Source organism: Polypterus senegalus, chromosome 17 (assembly GCF_016835505.1).
Source record: "Polypterus senegalus isolate Bchr_013 chromosome 17, ASM1683550v1, whole genome shotgun sequence".
Lineage (NCBI taxonomy): Eukaryota > Metazoa > Chordata > Cladistia > Polypteriformes > Polypteridae > Polypterus > Polypterus senegalus.
Window position 1 is genome coordinate 97,518,854 of NC_053170.1, and position 27,624 is coordinate 97,546,477.

General features: G+C 42.6%; 1 protein-coding gene across 1 annotated transcript in view; it reads right to left on the minus strand.

Annotated features, from left to right (window-relative positions):
- tbcd (tubulin folding cofactor D) overlaps positions 1–27,624 on the minus strand; it is a 117,722-nt gene that overhangs the window by 23,026 nt on the left and 67,072 nt on the right. Inside the window, exons 15-21 of the mRNA XM_039740291.1 lie at positions 17,543–17,699; positions 10,396–10,453; positions 9,544–9,573; positions 5,326–5,411; positions 2,355–2,435; positions 1,546–1,619; positions 1,333–1,450 (exon numbers count right to left, since the gene is read on the minus strand). Coding sequence (XP_039596225.1) covers positions 1,333–1,450; positions 1,546–1,619; positions 2,355–2,435; positions 5,326–5,411; positions 9,544–9,573; positions 10,396–10,453; positions 17,543–17,699 — 604 coding nt within the window. The remainder of the gene's footprint in view (positions 1–1,332; positions 1,451–1,545; positions 1,620–2,354; positions 2,436–5,325; positions 5,412–9,543; positions 9,574–10,395; positions 10,454–17,542; positions 17,700–27,624) is intronic.

The window sequence follows — 27,624 nt, forward strand, 5'->3', positions numbered from 1 at the left end:
GATTGCAAATACTGATGATCTGTGTAAGAGAGGACAGAGCCGACTATACTTCATTAGAAGGCTGGCGTCCTTCAACATCTGCAATAAGATGCTGCAGATGTTCTACCAGACGGTTGTAGCGAGTGCCCTCTACTACACAGTGCTGTGCTGGGGAGGCAGCATAAAGAAGAAGGACAAACTGGTGAGGAAGGCAGGCTCTATTGTAGGCATGGAGCTGGGCAGTTTAACATCCGTGGCACAGCGACGGGCGCTGAGTAGGCCCCTCTCAATCATGGAGAATCCACTGAACAGGATCATCTCCAGACAGAGGAGCAGCTTCAGTGACAGACTGCTGTCACCATCCTGCTCCACTGACAGACTGAGGAGACCCCACACTATGCAACTCTTCAATTCCACTCGGGGGGTAAACGTTAACATTATACAAAGTTATTGTCTGTTTTACCCTGCATTGTTATCACTCTTTAATTTAATATTGTTCTTTATCAGTATGCTGCTGCTGGAGTATTGGAATTTCCCTTTGGGATTAATAAAGTATCCATCTATCCCTCCAATAGGCCATGACAGGGCTGTTAGTTTGCTGGACTGGTACTACATCATGTTTATCTAGTTGGCACACAGTAAACTTTGACTACTGGCAAGGACACACATCTAAATTAATGGCAGGCGGCACAGGCCGAGCCTTCTGAAACAAAGCGCCATATCCAAGTATTTGAGAAAGTCCCTTAAAAATAATAACAAACTAAACAATTGCAGTCCATGCTGATTCTGTCATTTCTCTTGTGTAGAAATGTTTACTAAATAAACAATTTGGAGTTACCCACGGGCATCAGGCTGGTGTAGTAGTAGTGCCATTTACATCCCGGGTACTCCCTGCACAGAGTGCTTGTTCTCCTGTGTCCTCATTGGTTTCCTCCCACAGTCCAAAGATACGCAGGTTAGGTGGGTTGGTGATGTTAAACTGCCCCTTGGTGCGTTTGTTTGCCCTGCAATGGACGGGCGTCTGCCCAGGCGTTGTTCCTGCCTCGTCCCAAATGCTTGCTGGGCTAGGGTATAGAACTTGTAATTTACAATCCAGGCACTAGTGTGCTTGAACATACAGACTTTTGGGATGTTATTGTGGAGAAATTATGCATATAGGATTGGTGAGCTTTGAAAGACTGAATGCCCTGTTCTTGTCAAAATCTTTCTAATATCCTAATGTTTTGGAGTCACGGTGCCTACAGGGGGTTACCAAACCTCACTGCTGTGCATTTGTGGCAATTTTTTAAAAAAAGGGAGTGAATTCGGAAGCCATTAAAAACATACTTAGATGTGCTGAACTAAAGAGCCTACCTGTCCTGTGCTGCTGCCAGTCTGTAAAGTGCGTGTGTAATTTCTGCACATGCCAGGATTGATCCATGACGGGTGTGCAGATCCATACCCACAGTCAAGGGCAACAGCTTTGGTATAACTGAGCACAGAAGAAGACAAGAGAGTAAGACAAGACAGTTACGGCCGGCTTGGCAATTTCAGTTAACGACTGTTGAGAGACAAGGTGGCACCTACCTGTGTGTGCCATGTATTCTGGAGCCAGTGGAGTGAGGTTATGCAGGGATTTAGTAGCCAGCTCTCGAATTGCCCTATTCAAGACAAGACTTGAAATGAAAACCTGCATGTTGGCGTGTAGAAAAAAATGCAAATTTTGAGGGGTGAAGAAGCTGCAGTGCAAGGACAGGCTATTTACTCAAGAAAGAAATGTTAAAAACAAACATCCAGTGACACTCCTGTCCTTCACAACTTGCCTCTAGTGATGGAGAAATTCTAATTGAACCAAAAAAAAAACCCCTCAAGTTACCCTGACTTACATTTCAAAACAAAAATGTCAATGTGTTCAAATATCCGTTTTTGGAACTGAGCCTAAATTACAGGTAAGTCAATCCCCGGTTTCGTTGGACACGGGCCCTCGGCACTGCGTAATTAGTGTCAGCTGAAATAAAACTGACCTGCAAGAAACTTACAGAAAAAAAGGATTTCGATTAACTGCTAGTGGCCATCCAATGAGAGACCACTAAAATGAGTGCCAACCTCTTCCCTAACACAATTTCTCTCTTTTTGAAAGGTGAGGCCTACCTACTATATGCTGAAACATTCTTGGATCCAAAGGTTTAGAGGACTTGTGTGACGTGCGAAGTGGTATTCACTACAGTAGACTGTTATACCAGGGGCAGGGAGCCCAGAAAACAAATCTGAGACCCTTTAGCTTAAACTATCCTTTACCCCAAAGTATGTGTAGCTCAAATAAATGTCCTGGTTTTAGATATCAAAACAAAGAGTTGCTGGAAAGCCACTTTTGCAGACACTTTTACTCTTCTTACCCATCCCAGTGATTGATCTTCTTGTCCACCAAATGATCTATCATGGGTTTGGTATACTCTGCAAAGCTGGCCACATACACACTGTGAAAAGAAATAAAATTAGAAGAGACGTAAGTGTAAGCTGCAGCAGGCGAATACACAAGAGCAACGGGCAATGCCTCAATTTCCAGACCTCCCCAGTAACCCGAGCTGCTCCTATTTACATAGGCACATAACCGCATAGCGTCTGCTTTGAAGGAGGCCACTCCATTTGCATTCAGCTCCTCGGCATTTGCATACGTATGACAAGCACTTCAAGTCAGGAAAACTGTGCAGCCATCAGTGCAGCTCTTCAGCTCCTTGAGCAAGACCCGACAGGCAGGGCCGAGGAGGTCCCAAACTGAACAACGGTCAAGACAGGTGCCGGGGTCACTCCGAGAGCAGGTCGGTCCCAACAGAAGCACCTCAACCGTCATCTCCCGACAGTGTGGGAGGAAGAAATAAGAAGCTGCGTCCAAAAAGAGCGAAACACACAGAACTTAAGTGCCAGAGCTCTCTGTGTAGGGGAACGAGCAGGCTAATTATTTAAACAAAATCCACTTATTTCCCCATTTTTAGGACAGTTTACTCCGGTACACGAAGCAGGAAGGAAGAAAACATCCATTTATTTAAGCAGCATTTGAAAACAGAAATGGGAAGAAACGTTATTACAGGTTCAAATCCAACAACAGGGAAGACACAGATATGAGATAAAGCTTCCACTTCTTAATTGGAAAACCGAAACAGTGAAAGGTAGCCAAGAAAATTAAAATTCAAACTGATGTGTAAACAACTGATGTTTAATTAAGAAAAATAAAGATTCATTAAAAAAAAGAACATCGACATCAAAGACAGATCGCTCCCAGTCTGCGTATCACCTCTAGTGGTCCACCCTGGACACTTTATCTCCTGCATTTCATACCATCCTGGCTCATCTGGATAATAAAAAACTGTTACACCAGGGTCCCGATTACAGACCACTGCTCAGCACTTAACACAAACGTACCATCAAAGCTGACCACCAACCTCCTCGATGTAGAACTTCGTGCCATTTTATCCTATTCTTTCAGAAATATTTTGTTTTCCCCCGCTGCCCATCAGTACAAACTACATAGGCCAAGTAACACAGAACAGATACCATTTTGGGGTTGGGGTATTCCTTTAACGTCAGCAAAACTCAAGGAGCTGCTCACAGACTTCAGGAAACAGAAAGCAGACCACACTTCATGTCGATCAGAAGGGTGAGCAGACTGAAATTTCTAGAAGTGACTACCACTGATTCGCTGAAGTGGGCACCACATATTTTGTCTCTTTTCCAAAAGGTTCACCAACACCCTTCCCACTTCAGATATCTTGGAGCAGCTGTTCTGACAAACTTCTACAGGTAGGCAGTGGACTCCATCCTAACTGGCACACCCTGGCATGACACCACCACAAAGTGCTGCAGAAGGTGGTGAAGGCAACACAGAATAGGATTGGCACCCAGGTGCCTGTCGGGCAGGACGTTTACAACAACTCACTGCCTTAGAAAAGCAAAGTGGATAATTAAAGACCTCAGCCATCCTGCAGAGTTGGTAAACCGTGCTTGGCCATTGGCACGCACACCAGTCAATTCCGGGACAGTAATTCTTCAATCTGGACGAGAGCAGGCCATTCAGCCCAACAAAGCTCACCAGTCCTGTCCACTTATTAACATCAAGTCGAGTTTTGAAAGTCCCTGAAGTCTGACTGTCTACCACACTACTTGGGCGCTTATCCCAAGAGTCTCTCGTTCTTCTTACATTTCCACTGACTTGGGCTCAGTGGTGCCCCTGGCCACTGTCTGGGTGGCGTTTTCATTTTCTCGTCATGATTTTTTCTGGTTGCTACACTTTTCTCATGCAACCCCAACACGTTCAGGTTAGCTTAACGAGCAACTCTGATATGGCCCTGTGTGACCATCCTGTCTGTGCTCGGTTTCTGCCTTGTGCCCACAGCTGCCAGTACAGACTGTCAGTGCTGCCAACCCCATTACAAACCAGAAACATTCAAAAATTAGATGGACAAAACAAAAATGAGCAGGGCTGGCCGATGTCTCGCTCCTCTTCTGAACTGCCAATGCGCACTTTCAGTTCTCTGTTCCAGGAAGTGCCTCGATGCTCGCTGCTGTCACGTACTCACATTATACTCCTTCAGGCTGCTGTCGTCTGTTTGAGGTGACATTCCAGCAAGCAGGACAGACAGGCAGACAAGAGTGGAACGGCATTTCTGACATACCCCCCAGTCGGCATGTGGGATGGCGGGCTGATCAGCAGTACGCCACTTGGAAGGAGCAGCGGTGGCACAGCAACAAATGACATGTAATCTGTGCAAAAAAAAAAAACTCCTGGTCTCTCCCTCAGGGTGCTCACTTTTGCATTTCGTCTTTTGCCTCCCAAGGGGCAACATACCAGGCGCAGGTGAAGAGAGGTCAAAATGGCTGCCGTGACCGTCTCCCCATCACCTTTTTCGAGTCCACAGACATTTTTTTTTTCTGATTTTCTTTTCCTTCTATGTTTAGCCAGATCTGTATGTCTCTCTTTGAAGTCACGCTCCTCTACTCTTCCTTGTTTTTTCTTTTTCTTTTTTTTTTTTTTAAGTCCAACTGGCAGAGTACAAGGCACGAGTAATTCAAATAAGCATCACTGGCATCTGTCCCATCTCAGGTTTCCACAAACACACATCGTGTGTCTTCTCAAAAATAAGGAAATATGATTTTATCATCTTAGAAAGTTGATCTCATGCCTAGAGGGGGTGTCTCACTACAGCTTTGAAAAAAAGGAAGGTGGCATTTTCGAAGAAAAAAAAAACATCTCTGGCAGCAACGACTGGCTGCTGCTCTGCCTTTGTCGCTCGTCTACAGGCAGCCAGTACAGGACCGGACTAGAAAGAGTCTTAATAAGAGACGGCACCTTGTTGTTTTCAGAGTCCTCACCTGATTGTTAAGAAGCAGTTTGTCCGAATCCCAACAGCAAAGTAATCTGCAGTGGTGAGAATGTCAATGCCATGTGGGAAGGTACCCTGTGGGCAAAACGGAAAGGAAGGAGTTACTTTAAAGAATGGAGAAGCTCAAGCCACTCAACTCCCTCAACTGTAACGATGATGTCAATGGTCCAGACAACACCGTAGTGCCAGCAGCTTGTTACACAGAAGAAGAGTGCCACCCCAGGTCTCTGCTGCTCATGGCTATGTCTACACTAGGTGGCATGCATGTGTCCCCTGAGGAAACCTTTCAGGCGCAAACATGGGAAACACCCACCACCTCATGTCATCTACGGAGTGGCTTGTTTTGACAGAATTCCTTAAGATATTCAAGCTGGCAGTGAAGTGGCCTCAAATTACGGCAGCCGGCCTGTAAACAGCCGTGAACAGAATCAAGTGCACTGCCAATTATTACCCTTTTTGATAGAAAAATTAATCAGTGAGCTTTAAATTAACAGACAGCACTTCTAAACATCATCCAACCACTCACTAGGTGCTGTCCTTCAAGGAAGAGAGCAAGCAGCACAGCCCAAGACCCTAAAGCGCTGCCCCTCATTGACCTATCAGTGCTTTCATATGCTAGTGCCACAAATTGCTCAAATAAGGAAATAAGCAAACAGTACAATAAAAAAAAAATATTATAAAAAGTCAAATGTTATCTGGTGTGATACTCCCCTAGCCAAGCCACTGGATTGTTAAGCACCGTTCTCTCGGCTATCTGATGTCCTCCATGTTGATTAGCATGTACAAGTAAGAATTTCACCGCACTCCGCACACGTGACGTGTGTCTTCAGCAGGTGCTCACTATAGGAAGCTGCAATTTAAAGGTTTAGGCAGCGTGCCCTACCCAACACCCCCATGTGACTATGTCACAAAGTTCAATGGTTAACTGCCATAGGGACAGAAGGGAGTTGCCCCGGCCAGTGGCGATAATATAAAAATATGGAAAGAATGCACTGTAAAGTACCTTGGATGGCATTTTTGCTGGAAAGTGTGTTATATAAAATAAAATGAATGCAGTTTGGCCTCCTGCTATCTACAGCATTTGACTCCGTTTCAGTTTTGTCATGTAATGGTATTATTACCACGTGTACAGTGGATATAAAAAGTCGACACATCCCTGCCAAAATCACAGGTAATAGAAAAGGAAACCACGATAAATCCCGTCAGAACTTATTCCGCCTTCCTTGCAATCTTTTGTCAGACACGTGCACGTGGGAGACGGTTTACAGGCTCAAAAAGTGTTAATTCTCAGCCAGACCAGGGGTTGGCGTTGTCATGTGATCCTTTCTCCTGTTGTCCCTCTGCAGACCGGCCGAGGAACGTGCCTCTCCGTGACATCGCCACCGATGATGTCACTTCCGATACCCAGAACCCATCTACTGTACCTGCCACGTCAGTTCCTGTTCCGGCCCCCCTGACTCCACCACTTCCTCTAATCTACCAGTTAGTTCGGTTTTGAACTCCGCCTGGTAAAGACGTGTTTTCTATACTTTTCTGATATTTTTGGTATACAGTCTGGCCATCCCCAAACGTTTTTCTGTCTTCTTCCTATTTTTTACTACTCTACAAAACAGATGAAAACAAATCAGAAACTGTTCAGCAAAAATAAAATCCTACAAAACCCTGGTGGCATGGATGTGTACACCCTGTAATAGTTAAGGACGTGGCTGCGTTCAGAATCAACCAATCACAAGAAGTCTTGTCTCAAGCAGCAATTAGAATACACAGGACATCAATTAAAGTGGCCCTGACTGAGCTCAGATAAAGTCCGACTCTTCCTGTAGGATTATTCTGATACGTATTCTCCAAAGGCCATGGTCTGCAAACAGCCTTTAAAACACGAACGGGATCTCATCATTGAAAGGTATCAGTCAGGACAGGGGTGCAAAAAAAGTATCCAAGGCATTAAACATCCCATGGAGCACCGTGAGGAATGTCATCAACAAGTGGAGGAAATATGGCTCAACAGTGACACTACCAAGATCAGGACGTCCCTCCAAGACTGAGGATAAGCCATGGAGAACGCTGGTCAGGGAGGCCACCATGAGGCCTACAGCAACACTGCTTCAGGATTTCCTGGCAAGTTCTGCTTGTTTCCTACATGTGACACCAGTTAATCGTATTCTTCATATGTCTGGGTTGTGGGGAAATTTAGCAAGATGAAAGCCTTTTCTCACAAAGAAAAACATCCAAGCCCAGCTAAACTTTGCAGAAAGGTGTACCCAGTCTCCCACAGTCATGTGGGAAAACGTATTATGGTCTGATGAGAGCAAGGTCGAGCTACTTGGCCATAATTCTAAAAGGTATATTTGGTGCATCATCAAAAGAACACCTCGAGACCCACGCAAGATGGAGGCAGCACCAGGCTTTGGGGGCTGCTTTTCTTCAGCTGGGACTGGGGCTTCAGTCAATCGTGAAGAGCTCCAGGTATCAGTTTATTTTGGCACAAAATCTTCAAGAGTCTGCAAGGAAGCTTGAGCATGACAACGAAACCAAAGCATACATCAGGACCAAGTCAGTGTTCTGGAGAGCTGTGGGGTGACCTGAAGACAACTGGGTACACAATATGGCCTCGGAATTTGACACATCTGGAGGAGTGGGCAAAAATCGCCAACCCGGATATGCCAAACTGATAGACTCGAACCCAAAAAGATTGAGTGCTGTAATAAAATCAAAAGGGGCTTCAACTAAGTATCAGTTTAGGGCGATTGATCCCTAATGCCACCAGGTTTTTGTACGATTTTATTTTCTTTTTCAACTAAACAGTTTGATTCGTTTCTACCTTGATTGTACAGATTGAAAATTTTCAGTAAAGGCGGAATAAGTTCTAACAGGATATATCTAGGTTTCATTTTATTTTTATTATAAAAAATCTGCAATTTTGGCAGGGGTGTGTAGACTTTTTATATCCACTGCACATGAAATTCTTACATCCATTCCATGTCTGACCAACATGTTTAGCACACTTCATTACCTGCACGCTCACAGCACTCCCATAACGGCAAATTACTAAGCCTTACAATAATAAAAAAAAAAGAAATAAAACAAAATATTATCAAAATCATTGCAATGTTTAAAATATTTACTGTGTCCACGGAAACCATTCACTACTGTGCTGGGTAGGTGTCTCAAGATGGTGCCGACTACACTGTATGAAATAAAGGTGTGCTCACACATGCCCTCTAGTGGCTACGGTGACAGTAATAAAGCGCATCAGTGATCACACTGTACAAAAATGGAAATTGTGTACTCACAGTTTATCTCAAACTCATGTTCAGTATATAAAGATGCTCTACAAAATAAAGGGATTACACTGCATGCCCTCTTGTGGCTAAGATGCACAATTATAACCTACAGCGTGGCCAGTTCTATCTCCACTTTCAACCTGGTTTTAACACACACACTGTAGATAACTGGACCGGAGGCCCTAAACTACCAATGAGGTGTCATTAGATACATGAACGGTGAAGGAAGGGAAGTCACAGAGTTGTCAGTTCTACCTCTACCACTGATAGTTTATGGGGGTCCGAGTGAGTCACTTCACTCATCAATGTTCACAGAGTAGAAACATGGAAGCAGTTGCTGCGTTCACTTGTGATTCACAAGTCACTTATAAACAAATGGGAATGTATTTCCTAAATTTCTAGACCATTACACACAGTAAAAAAAAAAAAAAAAGGAAAAATTTAAAAACAACTCAGTAACAACTATGGCGTGAGTTCGTCTTCAGGCTGTGACAGTAACATGACAAGGTGCTAAGCACAGCTCTGAGGAAACTTTTCCAAGAAAGGTTTTACAAATCTGGTTTATAAGATGGTCTTGTGCTGAACCTGCATGCCATCTTGTAAGTCTGAAAACTACTTTTTGCCTGCAAGGTGCATGTATGAAGAATCTCAAGTAGTGTTATTGAAATGGTTAAAAAAAAAAATCACGCAAGTTTTATATCAATGTGTGGAGAACTGGAGCTGACAGAGTAGGACATGCTCTCGTTAAAGGCTGCTCCTGCTTAAATGAATGCCTCTACTCTACATCACTTCATGCCAGGCTACTCATGCCACCTACTAAATTCTGCGTTGTCTGACTGCACATCTATTTATGTAAAACACGGCCTAATGATGAATCGAGAGTATCTTAGCATGTAATTTAACCAAACAGAAATGAATCATACCTGCCGCCCAACATTTTCCTGGAAGGCAGCCTATAAAGGGAAAGAAAAAAGAAAGAAATGTCATAAGCAACTCCAGTGGAACGGATCAGGAGTGAAGGAGCACAGATTGCAGTACTTGGAGCCGTTTGGATTCCACAAGGCCCGCTGAGAACCTGTGCCTGGCTGCTCTTACTCTCCATGTGAGAACAGTCACAGTGCCATGCTGAGGCTCGTCCTGCATGCTCCTCACAACTAACGTCACTGCTTCCTGCTGACACACAAATCACGGCTCTTGGAATCCTTTTTAATATTTTTCCTGGTTTTACTTTGTCCTGATAAATGGGACGTTCTAATCATTACCTGTCTGGTGCCACCTCATAGTATTGCTGCCCAACACATTACTGATGTGTTGCTTGTATTGGCAAGGATGAACAAGAACACAAGATGACCCTTCATGGCGTGTGCATGTTCTCCCATTGTCCACATGAGTTTCCCCCTCCACAGTCCAAAGATCTGCAGGTTATATAAAGCAGCACTGCCACATCTGTCCTAGTGAGAGAGATAAGTGTGTGTGTTCATCTTGCAGTGGACTGGCACTGGCACTGTCCTGGTGTTGTTCTTGCCTTGTGTCCTATGACTGCTGAGATAGGATCCAGCTGCCCTACAACCCTTCTCTAACTATGTATGGATGAACACAAGAGCAGCATCACAGAGGTTAAGTGGTGCTCTGCCATGTTTACCCACCCCTCCAACAGGGCTACTGCTGTGAAACTTTGCTAAGCACCACCAGAGGCCCCATTCTGACTGCACACTCCCAAATGTACGAGTTTAGCAATGAAAAGCCCTTCACACCCACTCCACATTAAAACTTACCGATGCCGCCCTCCTGCAGTTCACACTGCGATCAAATACAGCAGCGATCAGCAGGGCACTAGGGACAAGAGACACAGACAGGCGAGACTGAAAATTAATTCAGAAACAGAACAAAGATAAGTTCAAACAGCAGGGCCATCGGAGAAGGAAATTCTGAGGCAACAGTTAAGTCTTCCTTCTGCCATTTGCACTTAAACACAGAGCTCAATTAAAAGAGGAAAGGAAAGGGATGCCAGCGCCTCCCACAGTGCCACCACCCGTCACTCAAAAATTGTTTTGACGCTCTAGTGGCCCTACACCACCACTGGGACCTGACAAGGAAGGGGTAACAAAACTCTGGAATTTCAGCCATGCAAAATGATCTAGAAGACTGCAGGCATGACTGAGGAACAGGAGCCACCCATTAGAATGACAGATCAGTGCCATTTCCAGTTCTTGTGCCTTATCAGCAAAAGATGTTACCGAGGCAGCGGCATCTCGCTCTCTCTCTTTCATGCCTTGAGGCAACAGGCGTTTTTTTTTTTCCCCTCTGAACATGACACACTTAAGATTTGTACAAAACAATGCAAGTCCTGCCGGTTCAGTGAGTCTCTTCAGAGGGCGTATTGTCAGGTGCAACAGTAAACAGGTGTTCATTGGAGCGGCAGTGCCACTCTCAATCTTACCAGGCACCCTGCTGACAGGCCCAGTGCACCCACACCCAGCAATTCCCAATCCTTCTGTATCCCCACTGCTTCTTGTTGTTTGACCAGCTTACATATAGTCCATTATCCTAACTTGTTACTGACCCTCGTCATCCTGGCATAAAGTGACCCATAACAGTGGCAGTAAAGACAAGTGGGTGTCAAAGATTATAGGTCTGCACGACATGAGAATGAATGAAACCTGACAAATAAGAGGAGTCCACCTGTCTCTCGTTTGCTAAGCTGTCCCAATATTTCATCCAGATTCTTCTTAAAGGTTTATCCTTCAACTGCATGTCTCGACAGTTTGTTCCAGAGTCCCACAACTCTTTGCGTAAAGAAACGCTTCCTGGGTTTAGTCTTAAATTTCCACTGACGTCCTCAAGTATGTGAGACAACCTTAAGCTTAAAGAATGTTGCTGGATCTCCTTCATCAATGCCTTTGAGATAAGCATCTACTGCTCAGACTCCTCCGAATACTTTTACAGCTCAGACTCGGCAAAGACTTAAGATGAACTTTGACTGGCCTAACAGGAGGACCGGGGTGAGCGAGGCAAGACCCTAAAACACACAGCGCCAATGACCATGACAGGAACGCCTGGCCAGTACTGGCAATGACTCCCTCAATGTGCAGGGATAGTTAGTGTTCACCATGAAAGACCTTTATAGATATAAATATCAGCAGATGAAGCAAAAACATGGATAGCTTTTTAAAGGTATCTGTATACGACACAAGAACAGTTCAGCTACTGGCTAATCAGACGAGTACGATGGACTGGTTGGTCTCCTTTCATTTGTCTAAAACTGAGGTTCTCAGACAGAGTCCTTGGGACCACCTGTGGCTCCAGGTTTTTGTTCCAACCAGTGAGTCCTTTCATCTCCCAACTGATCTCATTTAATTAGCTGTTTTTTTTCCTTATTCTACATTTGGAAAAGCACAACAGTATGAGTTTTACATTTATAACAAATTTGCAAATATTTATATTTTTGCCATAACTTTAAATGCTTAACTCTCTTTGGTTGTTTTTCTATTAATTTTGCCTTTTTCTGTGTAGTTTATTCCTTAAATTGCATCCCAATAATGACAATTAACAACAAGCAGAGCACACAATAAGGCAAACAACGTTGAGTGCAAAAATCCTGCAACTACTCCGGGGTGCACATTGGTAAATGACAGATTAACTGGAAAACAGGCAGACAGATGACACAATACATGATGACATTCGAGAAATGAGAGACGAGACCATTTAGTTCATCAGACTGACTTATTTAGTGAAGAGCTAAGCTGTCCCCACATCTCACCCAAATACTTCTTAAATGTTGACAAAGTTTCTGCTTCCACTCCATGTCTCAGTACTTTGATTCCTACAACTCCTTGCATAAAGAAGTGCTTCCTGGTTTCAGTCCTGTATGCTCCTTCCCTTAATTTCCACTGGACCCCTGAGTATGTGATTCACCAGTAAGTTGAAAGAACGCTGCTGGATCTGCTTTAGTGATGCCTTTGAGAAGTCTGAAGACCTGGATTAGGACCCCAGGCAGTCTCCTCTGCTTGAGACTAAACAGGTTTGACTCTCCCAGTTTGTCAGTCGTTTGATGCTCTTGGTTGCTCTCCTCTGCACAGCTTCAAGTGCTGCTATGTCTTTCGTGTAGCGTAGTGACAAGAACTGCACACGATACTCCAGATGCAGTCTCACAAGTGCGAGAGTATAGAGTATAGAGTGAGCAGAACATCCCTCGATTTTTATTCATCAGTTTTTACTATATAATCTAACCTTTTATTTGTCTTTTTAATTGCTGTGCACATTGCTTAAATGATAAAATGTTGTGCCAACATAAACCCCTATATCCTTTTTGGAGGTTGTTTTCTGTAGGTCAGTGTCTCCAGCCTTGTATTTATAATTATCGTTTCTTTAGCCAGTGTACAGCACTTTGCACGTTTCCACATAAAACTGCATCTTCCAAGTGCTGACTCGGTTCTTCAGCTTTTTGAATTGTTTTTGGTGCCTCTTCAGTGTCTGGCATTCCTCCAATTTAAGCATCCAGAATTATAGACAGAGATCGGTAAAGACACAGGAAGACAGACAGAATTTGGAATAGTAGGCAGGATTAGATAGATAGATAGATAGATAGATAGATAGATAGATAGATAGATAGATAGATAGATAGATAGATAGATAGATAGATGTGAAAGGCGCTATATGATAGATAGATTGATAGATAGGTAGGTAGATAGATAGATAGATGTGAAAGGAGCTATATGATAGATAGATTGATAGAACATGGTATAGTAGGTAGGATTAGATAGATACGCACGCTCATACTACATATTTCAAAGTATTATCTACTGTATGCTTTAATAGAAGGATAAACATCTGTGTGTCTGTCTCGTTGCTATGTCTCTGTCACTCCATAAGATGGCACATCACAAACATTTTTATTCATAAAATGCACTGCATTTGTCATTCCAGTAGAAGATGCATCACAAACATTTGTATCAATGCATTTCACTACTATCTACATCTGTGATGTACCATCTGTTGGAATAACAAATGAAATGCCCTCCTTAAACACACACAAGAATTCCAAAAAGGAACAAAACATCTGACTTGTTTGAAGATGAGAGTCCCAGTGAGACACTATAAAAACTAAAAACATATTGCTGTTGGTGTGAAGAAGCCCCCGTAATATTACTTGCCTCTACTGAATAATCTGTTGACTACTCATCGTCAATGTTGGTGTGTCCCAGAGAGGATGTGCGTCACTGTTCAGTTTTGTTTCCATTCTGTTCTCCCTAACTGCACCCCCTAATTGGGCCTGCCAGCTTGTTGATTCGGTGGGCCTCTTAGTGGCCCAGCACAGACTTATAGGACATGTAAAGGATGTCACAATCCACACTGAACAAAACGAGAGTCTGCTCTGCTCTTTCTTGCTCTCTACATCTCCTCAGTGTTACTAGTCCAGTGCAGGCTGTCACTAGTGCGGACCCCCAAGTACTTGTAGCAGTGACTGGGCATAGGAGCTCCTTGGCGCAGCAGTGTCTTGGTTTTGCTGACTTTGGGTTGTGGATAATTCTCTTTTTTTTTACCCCGACACAGATTTTCTGTAAGTTACCCGACCTGGTGTTATATTTATTGTCTGAGGTGTACAGGTGTGAAGAAGATTAAAATCTGGAAAAAAAAAAGTAAAAAAAAAAAAAACACTAAAGTATCCCAATGTAAGACGTACAAATGCTTGGTACAGTATAACTAAAATGTACCAAATTTAGTTTTGTAATTTCCACTTTGACCCCAAAAAACAACAACTGGGAAATAACAGTTTGCTTAACTAGGCCAGGAGTGCAATTAACAGAGAAGTTGCCTGGAATCAAAAACCTGCAACCACAGAGGGTCCGCAGGACTGCGTCTGAGACCCACTGGACTAAATGAACTGAATAAATCTGTTTCTATTTTCAGACTACTTCTCAGTTCTACTCAAGAGCTTTTCTTTGGTTTGTCATCAAAACACCACAACCATAGATGAATTAAATAAGATCCAGTTTGACAAGTCACCAATGCACAGCTGAAGAGGCCCTCCACACAAACTCTTTGGTAAACACTGGGGGGCTAAGTTGTTCTCAAGTCCTGTTCAGTTAGCAAGAAAGATGGGGAGCAAAAAAAAAAACCTGCATGCAGACCTTCCCCACCAACGTGCCAGAACCCGCCATGACCACATCCTGTCAAACTGTCAGGCCGTAGGAGACACTTTAGGTAACACCTTACGTATAGTAAATACAGGCTCCGTCCTTTAAGTGTACAAGTGGGCCTTTTGGGATTGAGAAACCTCTAATTGTGCTCACAATCCTGTGTCCGAAGATTACTGATCTTTATGGCTGGGCCACAGCCGAGTTCTGCCACTTGTGGGTCAGCATAAAACAAAATCGCAAAACTCATCTAACTGGCACATGCTAAGTAAAGCTTTGACGATAACACAGCTTGAAAGGGACTTTGAAGAAAAGCAAATAAATTGAAGCAAAAAAAAATTGAAATGAAACTCAATGTGTACTCCATCCAATCTTCATCCTGTACAAATAAGAAGAGCATTGTTTACAACATACAGGTATGTAGTGAGACGTCTCACTACATTCATAATGGCGAACACGGTACACCACCCTAGTGCTACCAACACACAGGTATAAATACAAAGATCCCAGAGGGCTGTGTGCTAATCCCCCTGCTATATACCCTCTTCACAAGTGACTGTGTTTCCTCCCATCACCAAATTTGCTGATAATATCACAGTCATTATACTGATCACCATGATAGATGAGACAGGATGGATGTTGTAAGTCTGGTAAGAATCAGCAGGAGATGACTGTGGACCTACAGAAATGGAGGCAGCTGCACACACCACTGTACACTGGTGAGGTGGAAGCAGAGAGTGTGAAAACCTTTACATTTCTTGGAGTTTACATTAGTGAAGATCTCACCTGGTCAAACAACAGGTAGGGAAATCTCAAAAGCATTTTCAATTCTGACGAGAAGGCCAAAGAAATTTGACATGCCAGCAAAAATCCTTGGCAGCCTTCATAAAGGTCCTACTGAGAGCATTCTTACCAATGAAATCACAGCCTGGTTCAGTAAGGGCCACAAAGCCCTACAGCAGGTAGTCAGAACTGCCCATAACATTCTAAGGACAGCTCTTCCATCTCTGGAGCAAATTTACCATGCCAGATTCATCAGGAGGGCCCACAGCATTATAATGACAGAAACACAGTCTATTCACACACCTACCACCAGGCGAACGCTACAAGAGGGAGAAGTCAAAGACTGTAAGACTCGGGGAGTTTTTATCAACAGGCAGTTAGACTTGTGAATGATTCCCGTCCATTACTTCTTCCCCTTACAATATGTGACTTTGCCGGCACATCAGTCCAGCCAGTAGCTGACCTGCTCTATTCACCTTTTTAATGATGGTATCTCTACTGCACTCTTTTTGGATTATATGTTTCAAGTCTAACAATCTGATTCACTATTCTGAGAGAGGATACTGAGGTTGGACTGGCCTTGGAACACAGAAGAACTAAAGAATAAGAGAAAGGGAAGAGCAGGCGAGGCCTCGTTTCTTTAATGAGGGTAGTGACATCTTTCACATCGTGTACCACTCTGTCATGGCCCGTATAATTTTCCTTGTGTGGTATGCTCAGCTAGTAACATCACTTCAAGAGAGGACCATAGAATCAACAAGTTAATTAAAAGGGCAGGCTCAGTTATGGGACACACTCCGGACCCCCTGGAGGTGGAAGCGAAGGAGACAATAAACAGCAAAACAAAGTGTCACTGTTAACAATCCTTTCTTTGACACGCCAAGTTCAAATCATTCAGAAAAACCGTGTCAAGAAAGGCTACTGGGGGGTCCATTATACCAGCAGCAATATGTTTCTGCATAACACCTCATTGTGTCTGCCATGTTAGAAGTTTTCTTTCTTTTTGTAGTCATTCTGGTGAGTGTTCAGACCATTGTGTGTGTATAAATTTTAATTTATTCATTGAGTTTCTGTAAAAGGCTACATTTCCCCCTACATTATTTGCACTATATATTCTGACACAGCACTTTTGTATTTATTGTGGGCATTTGCTTTTCTTATGTATTGTCCATTGGCCCTTGGCACATTAATCGTATTGTGTTGTGTTTGTGTATTTTGGTGGCCAGGAGATCATGCAGCGTAAGATTTCTATTTTATAATATATCTGACTATTTACTGCACATATAAGAATAAATTCTTAACTCAAGTGTGATGCATTTTTCAGTGCCTGACAAGCGTGTGAATTTGACCAGTTTTGGCATCTCCAGGCTTGGCAGAGAATTAGAATAGTTATGGGGCCATGTGGATCGGGTGGAAGGGGGGTGGCGGAGGGTACAGCACTCAGCATTTCAAACTGTTTTTTTTTTTTTTTAAATTTATTCTTATTTACGCACTTAGGTGGGACACTTTACAGCAGTCTAACAGTTTTGCATTTCTGAACCAGGGAAACGTGTAGCTCACAGTCATATTGCAGCTTTCATTGTTCTGTTAAACAAGCTTGGCCTGGGGGCAAGCGATCTTAGGCGCTCAGCGTGCCCAGAAAGTCCACGCCCACACCACAATAACGCAATACCTCAGGGAAGATGAAACTAGTGTGAACTCCCAAATGCACGCACCCACTCACCCACGCACTGCCTGCACTCTGTCCATACATGCTACCAGCCTGAGTGGACGGCTCGTAAAGTCCACCCCCAGACCCAAAAAATGTTAAAGTTTGTTTAGAAAACTTACACGGCACTATGTTGTTGACGGTAAACTCTGAAACTAGTGGTGAAACCAGAATCTTCAAGCTTCCAAAATAAACATGTGCATTGAGAGACATTTTATTGCTAGAGGACCCAACACTAGTGTTTAGGGTCTGTTGTTCTTCTTCTGGCATACTTGACATGAAAACTCCTCCTACCTGGAAATCTGATTCACAAATGGCTTTAATGCTGAAGGCTCATAGGCACGAGCAAAAGCCCAGCAGACATAGCAGGCTGCATCTCGGACATTGGAGCCCACACTGCAAGCGCCTCTTTTCTCATCATAGATCAGGGCTTTGAGGATGACAGGAACCACTGCAGAGGAAGGAACACATAAGTTAAGGCATGGCATCTGTACTTGTCGATTTAGAAGAGGTCACAATCACCCTTAAATCACAACTGACAATACTGAGGACCAGGTGGCAGTACTAAACACCCAAACTGACTATTAAAGCCCAAAGAATCCATGAAGAGAAACTAAAAGGTTGGAGATGAGGCCATCTGAACATGTGTCAACCAGAAGTCTGGTAGATACAATGTATAATTCCAGTGTGAGCAGCACACAAGAGACGGGTACCAGGCGCACCTCTTGATTGCAAGTGACACCTGGTAAGGTAGGGCTTGGCTTGAGGACAGCATTTTGACAGCAGGTGTGCACGGTATCCACTCCCAGAATGGCGCCCAAATGTGAACTCTCAAGCTGGCACTGTGGGCCTCACCCTTCTCATGTTATTTAAACAGGCTTTCCTAGATTTCATGGGTGTTGAGTGTTTATGCCCAGAAGCAGTCAATCCTACTCAATATCTTTAATTCTTTTCTAATTACCACTAGAATTTCATTAAATGAGTATAATGCAGTGACCTAATGTTAGCTGCTCTCATGCACCTCCTGTCCAAGAGACCCCAGCAATATGTACCTACGTCAAAGCTCATTAAGAAAGCAGACATACATGAACTACAACTAACGTGTCCTTGACGTCAGACTCGCACATTACAAATGAAGGCCAAGGGTTTATGTCCCATTGTCCTACCTCTGCCTCGCTGAATGACTGCAGACCTCACAAGTCTCGGACGCCTGCCCCAGCAGATATACTGTACTATATGGTGCCATTACCTTACCAAACACCTCCATTCACATGAATTCTCCTGGTGTCATGTCAGACATCTCCCACCAATTCCCATGTGCCCCACAAGAGAGCACTTCTCATAAGGAGTCAAAAATTTGGAGTTAGGGATGGGGCAGCAAGAAAAATGGGGTTTGCCAGTCTAGAGAAAAACCAAAGGCACCATCAGTGTGAATGGAAGAAAAGCAGAGACAGATTGAGGAGGAGGAATCAGAAAAGGGCTCCACAGAGCACACGTCATGCCAGGCACAGCATGCACAGCTCTCACCTCAGAGCAGAAAAACAATTTGTCTTTCTTACTCACAACAATAATGATGCTTATAAAGATAATTGTATGTTCTTGTTTGATGGGTTTGCTCCCTGCTAACTACTGGTTAAAAAAAGTTTGCATTTCTAGAATCCTCCCAGCAAGCAATGAATTCCTGGATACCCTGCCTTGTTCATCAATTTAATATGGCCGTCTGCATAAAACAATTCCTAAATTCAGGTCAAATGGCACTCTCTTTAGTCAAAGGTTTTTAAGGTTGTGAGCTAAGCTTTGCACTGGCAAGATCTTTCTAGAACTTTTAATAGAAATAGCACCCCATTTGTCTTTATATTGGCTCATGCACTATCAGGGCAATTACATTTACAAAATAAATGGACTGCAATGCACTTCAAGTGTGGCACCACTTGACGTATTTCACATGCGATACCGCCTCATCTTCGGTATCCTACATTTTTCTGAGAAGATGATGGGTGCGACATTCTGATCGTGTTCGGTGGGGCCAAAGTTTCAAGTTGCCACTCCATGAGTGGTTGAGAAGACTACCAAAGAGAGGGACACAGAAGATAAAAAATAATTATAAAATTAGGGCTGGGCAAGTTAACACGTTATTATCGCGTTAACACATTAATTAACCCCGACAATTATTTTATTGCACGTTAACGCAGTTTTTGTTATTATTTTGAAAGCCTCAGCCTTGCTAGTGATCAGCAATCTTCTTGTTACAATGCTTTTCGATACGCTTTTGCTAGAAGGAAAGTTAGCTTTGTTGATTTGACCTCAATTCCCTGTGCATGCGTGAGCAGCAAAGAGCAAACAGCTTTTAAAATGGCATGTGGAGAGACACCAAAGTGAATGCTCAAAGCAGAATAATCCATGGCTGACTTTTTTCGTATTATCGCTGAATCAGACTCTGATTTGTCGGACTACGATTTTGATGCAAGTGATCTGGAGATGGAGATCGAAAACGAAAGTGAGGTACTGGCATCAGTTGATCGGTCCCCAGCGGATCATGGTGCTCAACACGTTCGTGTAGCTGATGCACCGATGGCAACGCTCGCCTGGGAGGACAGACACTTACGATGACCGGAAGTACAAACCATATTGTGTCTCACAGAGACAGCCAGCCCATCGAGCCGCCCACCACACAGCCACTACTGCCGCAAACTGCAAACAGGTGCCGACAGCAGGCACAACAGGCACCAACAGACATTTTATGTTGATTTAGGTCTGAACCACCATTGCTTTGTGCGCTTTTCAGAAAACTTGAGTTTCTGGAAAAAAAATATAAGCCCTCAAGGAGTTGCTACTGAACATAAAACTGTTTATGCTGCTCCCTGATAAAAGAAAATGTTTCTGCTGGTATCTGTTCAGATTAAAAGGAAAACATTTAGAAATGTTAACTTGCTGTTGCTCAGAAGGTGCCTGTTATAATGTTGTGACTGTGGCTCTGGACTCGGAGGGTAACGTATTTTTATATAACAAACTAGGATAAAACGTTAATACCCTGGCAGTGGCCAATAGCTTTGGTTTTATATTTGATTTGATTACATTAATGTTTAAGTTGAGATTTACGAGAAACATTTTAACTGCTACTATGTAAGGGGATACTGCTGTTAAAAAGCACCTTATTTGTTTAAAGTGTTTGCAAACCAAATACACGCAATACACTACTTTTGAGTTCATTATTAAATTTTGCACATAACAATGTGATTGTTGTGATTGTCTGCGATTAATTGTGATTAACAATTTTAATCGCTGCCTAGCACTATATGAAATATATCTACATCCTCTTTGATAGCTCTGATTTATTCTGCAAGTGCAGACATTTATATACAGGGTGGTCCAGATCTAATTATGCAGATCCAGATCGTCTGGATGACTTTGATTTATGTGTGGACATAATGTCGTTAGTTTGCACACTTACTTCTTGATGGTCTGGGATTTTACAGGTGATTTTCTATGTAATAAACTTAATAAGTTATAGCGTAATGAAAATTCCATAATTAGATCTGGACCACCCTATACACTTATTTTGGGTGAGAGGCCTGGCAGGCGTCTGTTCCTTATGTTAGCATAAAAAAAAAAAAAAAGTGGATGTGGCCTTCACTCTCTGAGGTTTATAATGTCAGCACTGTTTGTACCACACATATAAATTCAGTTAAACTGATAAATTGACCATCCTTCATAAACCACAGCTTGTGAATCTCCACACACAAACGCAGTGCTAGTTAAAGCCTGCTCTGTCGCTTTTAGGCAGTTCACTAAAGAACAAAATAATGCATTGTCACAGGTGCAAACGTGTTTACTGCCGGTGCCTCTCAGCTTTAGGGACCCGAGTTCAATTACAGGCCTGGTCACTACGGCGAATCTGTGTGTCCTCTCAGCATTTTCTTCACACACTATGGATTTCTTCTCAATTCCATGGCTGTGCAGTTCTTTAGTTTACTTCATTGCCTGGCCGAGTGTGAACAAATATGGTTACCACTTTACATGCAGTTATGCCAAGATAGGTTCCAACTCCCCGTGACTACAGAGTTAAAATAACCTACAGAGATCCATCCTCAAACCTCCTTAACTTCATTCATGGTCACAGGTGGCAGTTTTTGGTAACCTCAGCTCTTCTTTTTTAAACTTTGCCAGTTTACTGCTTACCTTTGTACCATTTAGGTTATTCACTCGACTTGAACCTTTTAAATTTCAATAACAGTTGGAAAAATGAGGATGTTCTAAAATGTTAAATAAGAAGAACCACACACCTCTGACTCTCCCTCGTGTCATTGTTCACCAATTTTACAATTTGACTTTTTTAGTTTCCTCCCTAGTGTGGCTCCAAATCAGTTCCTTCTACTAAACTAAATGGTCAGACATCCCTGAACGTCTTTTACCCTAGTGTAAAAATCCCATCTACAGCTGAAACACCAGTGAGGCAGCATCAGAATCGCCAGCACAAAGACTTAACGTAAGACAAATTACAGATGACAGGGCAAGAGACAGAACTAAAACAGCAACAGGTGAACAGGGTGGAGAGATCTAAGCTGGTGAGCTCTTTGTTTAATAGGTGTGCCGTGTAAGACGACAAGCTTAACTGGTGTGATGAGCAAAGCTGAGGCGATAAAAAGTACTGATGATGTTGACAGGCATTCAAGGGTGCAAATTTAGAGAGAAATGGTTTCAGGCCGTTAGTTTATCTGCAGTCTGCCTCCAGCGTTACATGTGTGTGAGGGTGTATCCTACATTGGGAGGTGAGGTCTTACATGACGAAGCAGTTTACAGTGGGTAAAAAAAATACGATAAAACTGGTAGCCGATCTCCAAGACGTCTTATTTAAAATTGCATAACTATTCCAGAATCATTTCAACTTTGTCCAGGAAAAGGCTTTTGCATTGCATGCTAAATTTTATTCATTTTTATTTTGTAATGATATTGGTGAAAAAAAAAAGGGGGCAAAGCACAGATAAAGGTTCTCACATACCTCCGTACAAGCCACCACAGTGCTCCTCTTAACTGTAGTAAGATTAGGGTTACGCTGAAAATGTGCCATAAACAAATGCAGTTTACACTATAAAGCTCAACACTGTAGGTTTAAGCACATCTGTTAACTCTTGCGACTCTGAAAACTTCCGCAAACTTCAGCAGACGTGAAATGTAAATAACTACTGATCCATCGAGAAGCAAAAATACTGGGTCAATGAATTACTTTTGTTAAATTGTATATTCATAAAATGTCTCTTTAGTCTGTACGCCTCAGACTACGCATATAATGTTAGGTCACGTTACTTTCAGAAGAAGTTCTCAGATGATCCTCCACTTGTGAGATTTATAGATAAAGTGGATGAGACAGAGGAGGAGTGCCAGGTGAAGAACTTTGTTTCTTGGTGAAAAAAGAATTGGCTGCAACTTAACATCAGCAAAACCAAGGAACTGGTTATTGTCTTTCAGTGCACCAAAGAGCCTCTGTGTCCAGTCACTATGGAGGGGGTGCACTGCTACAAGTACTTGGGGGTCCACACCAATGACAGGTTGGACTAGTCTTGTTATACAGAGGAACTATATAAAGAAGGGGTGAGCAGGTTCTTCTTCCTTAGGACACGGAGTTCCTTCAATATGGTTGATGACATCCTTCATATTTTCTATAACTTTGTGATGGCCACAATGGGCTGTGCCAATAAAATCACTTTAAGAGAAGCCCACAGAATCCACAAACTAATTAAAAGGGCAGGCTTAGTTATGGGGCACACTGTGGAAACCCCGGAGGTAGTAGTGAAGGAGGGCATGAAAACAAAACTGAGCGCTACAACATATACAATGCTGCACAACGTCTCTCTGACACACTAACATGAAGGACTTTCAGCCAACAAATTATTAAGCAGAAGTGTGTCAGGAAACACAGTGGGGCTCCTTTATACAAATTGCAATGAGCCCATCTAACTAAAGCATGTATTGTATTCTAGATGAAATATGATAAATATGAGACTAAAGTGCAGAATGTCACCTTTTATTTCCTGGCTATTTTTTTATTAAAACAAACACCAACTACTGGGATAAATGAATGAGAGGAAATTCTCACTGTTTAGGTCTTCCATGTTCTCTAAGCTCCACATGTGGAGGGTTGCTTGTAATCATTGGAGTTTGCATTTGGAGTCTGGCGTTGACATCAAAGGTAAAGAAACAAAATGAAAACTCAAAAACTGACTAGCACATAATTCTGAAAATGACAGTTCATTTCTAAAGGGATCTGCTGATGTCTTCTACACAGAAGATGCAAACTCTTAAAGGTCAGAAGACACTGCTTGGGTTCTTAAAAAAAAATATTATGGAGCCGATTTATGCCCAATGATAAAATAGCACAGCAGAATGTGGCCATGCCTTTCGCAAGCTGGACTGGACTGGCGTTCACGTCAATCACTTCAGACTTTCGAGATCACTACTGGAATAAAATAACTGAAACTTGAATTTCTTGTCAACAAAAGACAGCAGTACACTTAGCAGAAACCCTGAGGTAAAGTGAAAAAGATCAGCGAGTCTTCATGAAATGCAGCAGCCTAAGGCACCCTATTACTATTACATCAGGTAGGCCGAGCACATGACATACAGCCATTACTTAACACAGCACGTTGGGAGTACAGGCAGAATAAAAGACTCACTTCGGGTCATGCAGGGACTGAACTAACTGCTTTGTGGAGCACAGCCTGGAATCTTAACCATTATCCCACATTTAACTTACCTTTTTAATAAACTAAGTGACTCTGAATCTTTTTTTCCCCCCACAGACCTCAGTTCAGGTAACAGAGCCCCTAGGGTTTCCCTTCAGCCTCATCCAAGGACTCTCTGTCAACGAGGTGATGTAGCTTTGCCTATGAACTGCCTGACATATCCCACTATTTCAATGTATGAAACAGTGCTGACATCATTTTCACCAACGGTCATATTAAAAATCTTTCTTCTTTTTTTCCAACTGTCTAATCTATAAAAATAAAGCAATTTCTCTGTAGAAAAAAATAAGATATCTTATACAAGTCAATAAACAAAACCATAATGTACCTGTTAACCTTATGAAAACAATGCACCTTGGTCCATTTGAGGTGAATTTACATCCGCTTTTAAAATATTAACAAAATTATTCCTCACCCACTCTGACATACCAACCAACTGGCACCGAACACTTCGCCTTGCCAGTTATGAATCTACCCATATGTCCTAGCTCCAATTGGAGCAGTTTGGGAAGGTAATTAAGATGACACTTGGGCGCCTCGCACAGGTTTTGTAAAAGGCTTGGTCCACTGGGAGAAGGCTGAGGGGCAGACCCTGGAAATGCTGGATACATTATACTTGTCAACTGGCCTAAGGGCATCTGGGTATTCCCTCAGGAAAAACAGGAATAATCTGCTGAGGACTGGGTAGCCTGGTCTATCCAGCTTGGCCTGTTGTCACCACAATACTCACAAAGGTAAGCTTCCACACCAACAGCCTGCATAATAAAATAACTGCAAAATATGCAATTTATCATATTTCCATAACACGAATCCAAAACACTTGATAACACAAAGTCTTTGGGTTCAAATCACACTGCTTCTGTTGAAGAGTGACTGATTGCAATCAATTATCTAAATAAACCATTAAAAATAAAATTATATACACTCTGTGAATACACACAAGACCAAAGTAGCGATGGATGCATCAGCTGAACGAGGACATGAACCAAGCAGAGGCTGCAGCCTTGGAACAGGAAGAAATGGAGAACGATAGGCCAAAAAGCAGACCCTGCATCAATGTGGAATAAAGACTAGGAAGAAGATATATACACAGAATATGGGCACATGGCTTAAGGGACTATGTATGTGTATCTATCTACATATTTAAGCTGGCACTGCTAGAAATTCACAGGACTTTATAATGTAGAACATGGATAGGCCATACAAAGTTCTCAATGGCACTGGTAGAGTAAATCCACCTGAATTTTTTCAGCTAAATGGCAAATCACGTACTTGAGTAGAAATTAAGGGGGAGTAAATTTAGGACTGAAAAAAGGAGTTGGGGGAATCTGAGCCGTGGAGCTGAAGCAGAATCCTTTACAAAGTATTTGGAAGAGATACTGGGACATCTTACTAAACAACTGAGCATAATTTGTCTTATTTCTTATGTTGTGTGATGACTCGCATGGAGTGCTAGTCTCCTATGTCCTGTCACAAGCTATAGCCACGACTATCTCTGGAAACACTTTTAGGTAAATCTCAGTGGGCAGCTACAATGAATAGGACTGAAGACTATGAATCCATCAAAGGGAATGAGAAAGCTGATTTATGTCACCCTTGTCACCACTGGAAAGGGCCTGCCCTTTGACGAAAGTAGCTTAAACCCCGAGGAGCAGGGAGACTTGGGTTGCCAGAGGGATCACCCTATGTGTTTGTTCTACACAGCATATGTGGCCCAGGAAGCAGCGTGGTTGCCCTGGAAGTGATTGCAGATATAAAATCACCCTGACAGTTGTGTGAGCTTGTGGACAGAAAGGGGCTAGTGTGAGAGTACTACACACGAGCAAAGAAAGGAGTACTGTACATCATGTATGGGAAAGTGGAATAGTCACCCACAAAGTAAGCAGGGACCACCCTGGTGATAAATAGGCCATTGCGGGCATTAGGCTTTAATATTTTTGTTGTGTTTCGTACTTTTGCTTTATTCCTGTTATAACGTAGCTTCTTTGCATTGTGAATCTTTTTATTTATATAATGGCTAACTTGGAAATTACTGGGGTCCAGAAACAGCTCATGAGCATCCCCTAGAGTTCACAGATATAAAAACGTATGCACAATATATAATGAAAACGGGCATATTCATTTGAAATAAAAGCTAATAAGAAGAAGAAAAAAAAGGTGCTTACACTTGACCCTAATCGACTCTGACTTTCAACAAGTATGAGTGCGAAGCAGCCGTCCCGATGAAAACGCTTAAGGACTACTCAATGTACGTCACAGCCAACACCTTAAACCAGACGTCTGGTGAGAGTAATCAGGCCAAGAAACCTAATCAACTACACTGCACAGGTCAATGTTATCCTTCTCACAGCAGACAGGCCTGCTGCTGATTGTCTTTCTGTGTTTCATAAGATAAGATTTCGCAGGCCCACTACACAGATAATAGCAAGCATTGTTACCTCTCCTAAGACAACTTGGGTGCCAAAGGCCAAAGCAGCCGCTTGTAACTAGAGCAGCCCCCTAAAACAAGTTCATTTTTATATGACTACAAGGTGAAAAGCTTTTTCATTGGGCCTGAAAGAACACCTTGTTATGAAGGCCTGAGAGGAGGTATGAATGCAGGCAGGTCTTGTACAGAGAATCTCCAGCCGTGTGTGAAGCTGAAGGATGCAGGCAGAGTGGAGTGCAGATTATCTGCAGCCATACCAGTGCTCATCCTTGAAACCTCCAGAGGTTCACTAGGTCTGTGAGAGATCTTTTAGGGGCTTCATCCTTACTTTACTTTCCTTTTCTTGAAAGTTATTAGGTAACAGACTTGTCCTGAACTAAATAAGCAGACTTAAAAAAGGATGGGTACATGTTATATAAGTCAATGAAGATAATAAGCCAAGCAAAATGGCAAAAAAAAGCTCCTCGTCTCACAAGACAATAGTGGAGCGTTGACTCTCCTTAATGAAAAAAGAAGCAATTTGGTGGTTTTGGACTTAATTCCTTTTGCAAAGCCACCACTTCAAAATTAGAATTTTGCTGAAAGGAGGTGAAAAATTAACTATTATGTCCAAGGCTTTGTGACTCCTTAAGTGTGACTAACCCCAATTCAATTTCCATTTTCATATGTTTGGCTCGGTGGTGCAGACTTGTGCTCATTCTCAAAGTCCAGAATGCAGAAAACACAAAGATGTCAAGATTTTTATGCCTTCAAAAGGACACGTTGTGTTCATGGGCAGAACTTAAAAGATAATAAAGACTTCTTCAAAATGATTATATTAATTGGGAAATTCCAGCCAGAAACACAGAAGTAGCAGTGCAAGAAACAATAGGAGAGTGAAAAATACATCCAGTTTACTAAAAAAAGCAGAACTATAAATATTACATACATAGACCAACCATGTCCAAAAATCTCATAGTTTTAATGTTACTGTCTTGCATTTTTGATAGATTTATAGTTAAGATCTGTTTTGTAGTACATGCACACAGACAAATGTCCACATGTACATTCATAAAATACTGAGATGAGTTTCTACAGCCAGAAACAATATAAAGATTACGGAGGACGGACCGATCACAGGCTATCGACTTGACAGAGTGGGCCATACTTGTAACTGGTGTGTAAAGCATTTATCACAACAGATTCGCTGGGTTCGACAGGGACCTTAT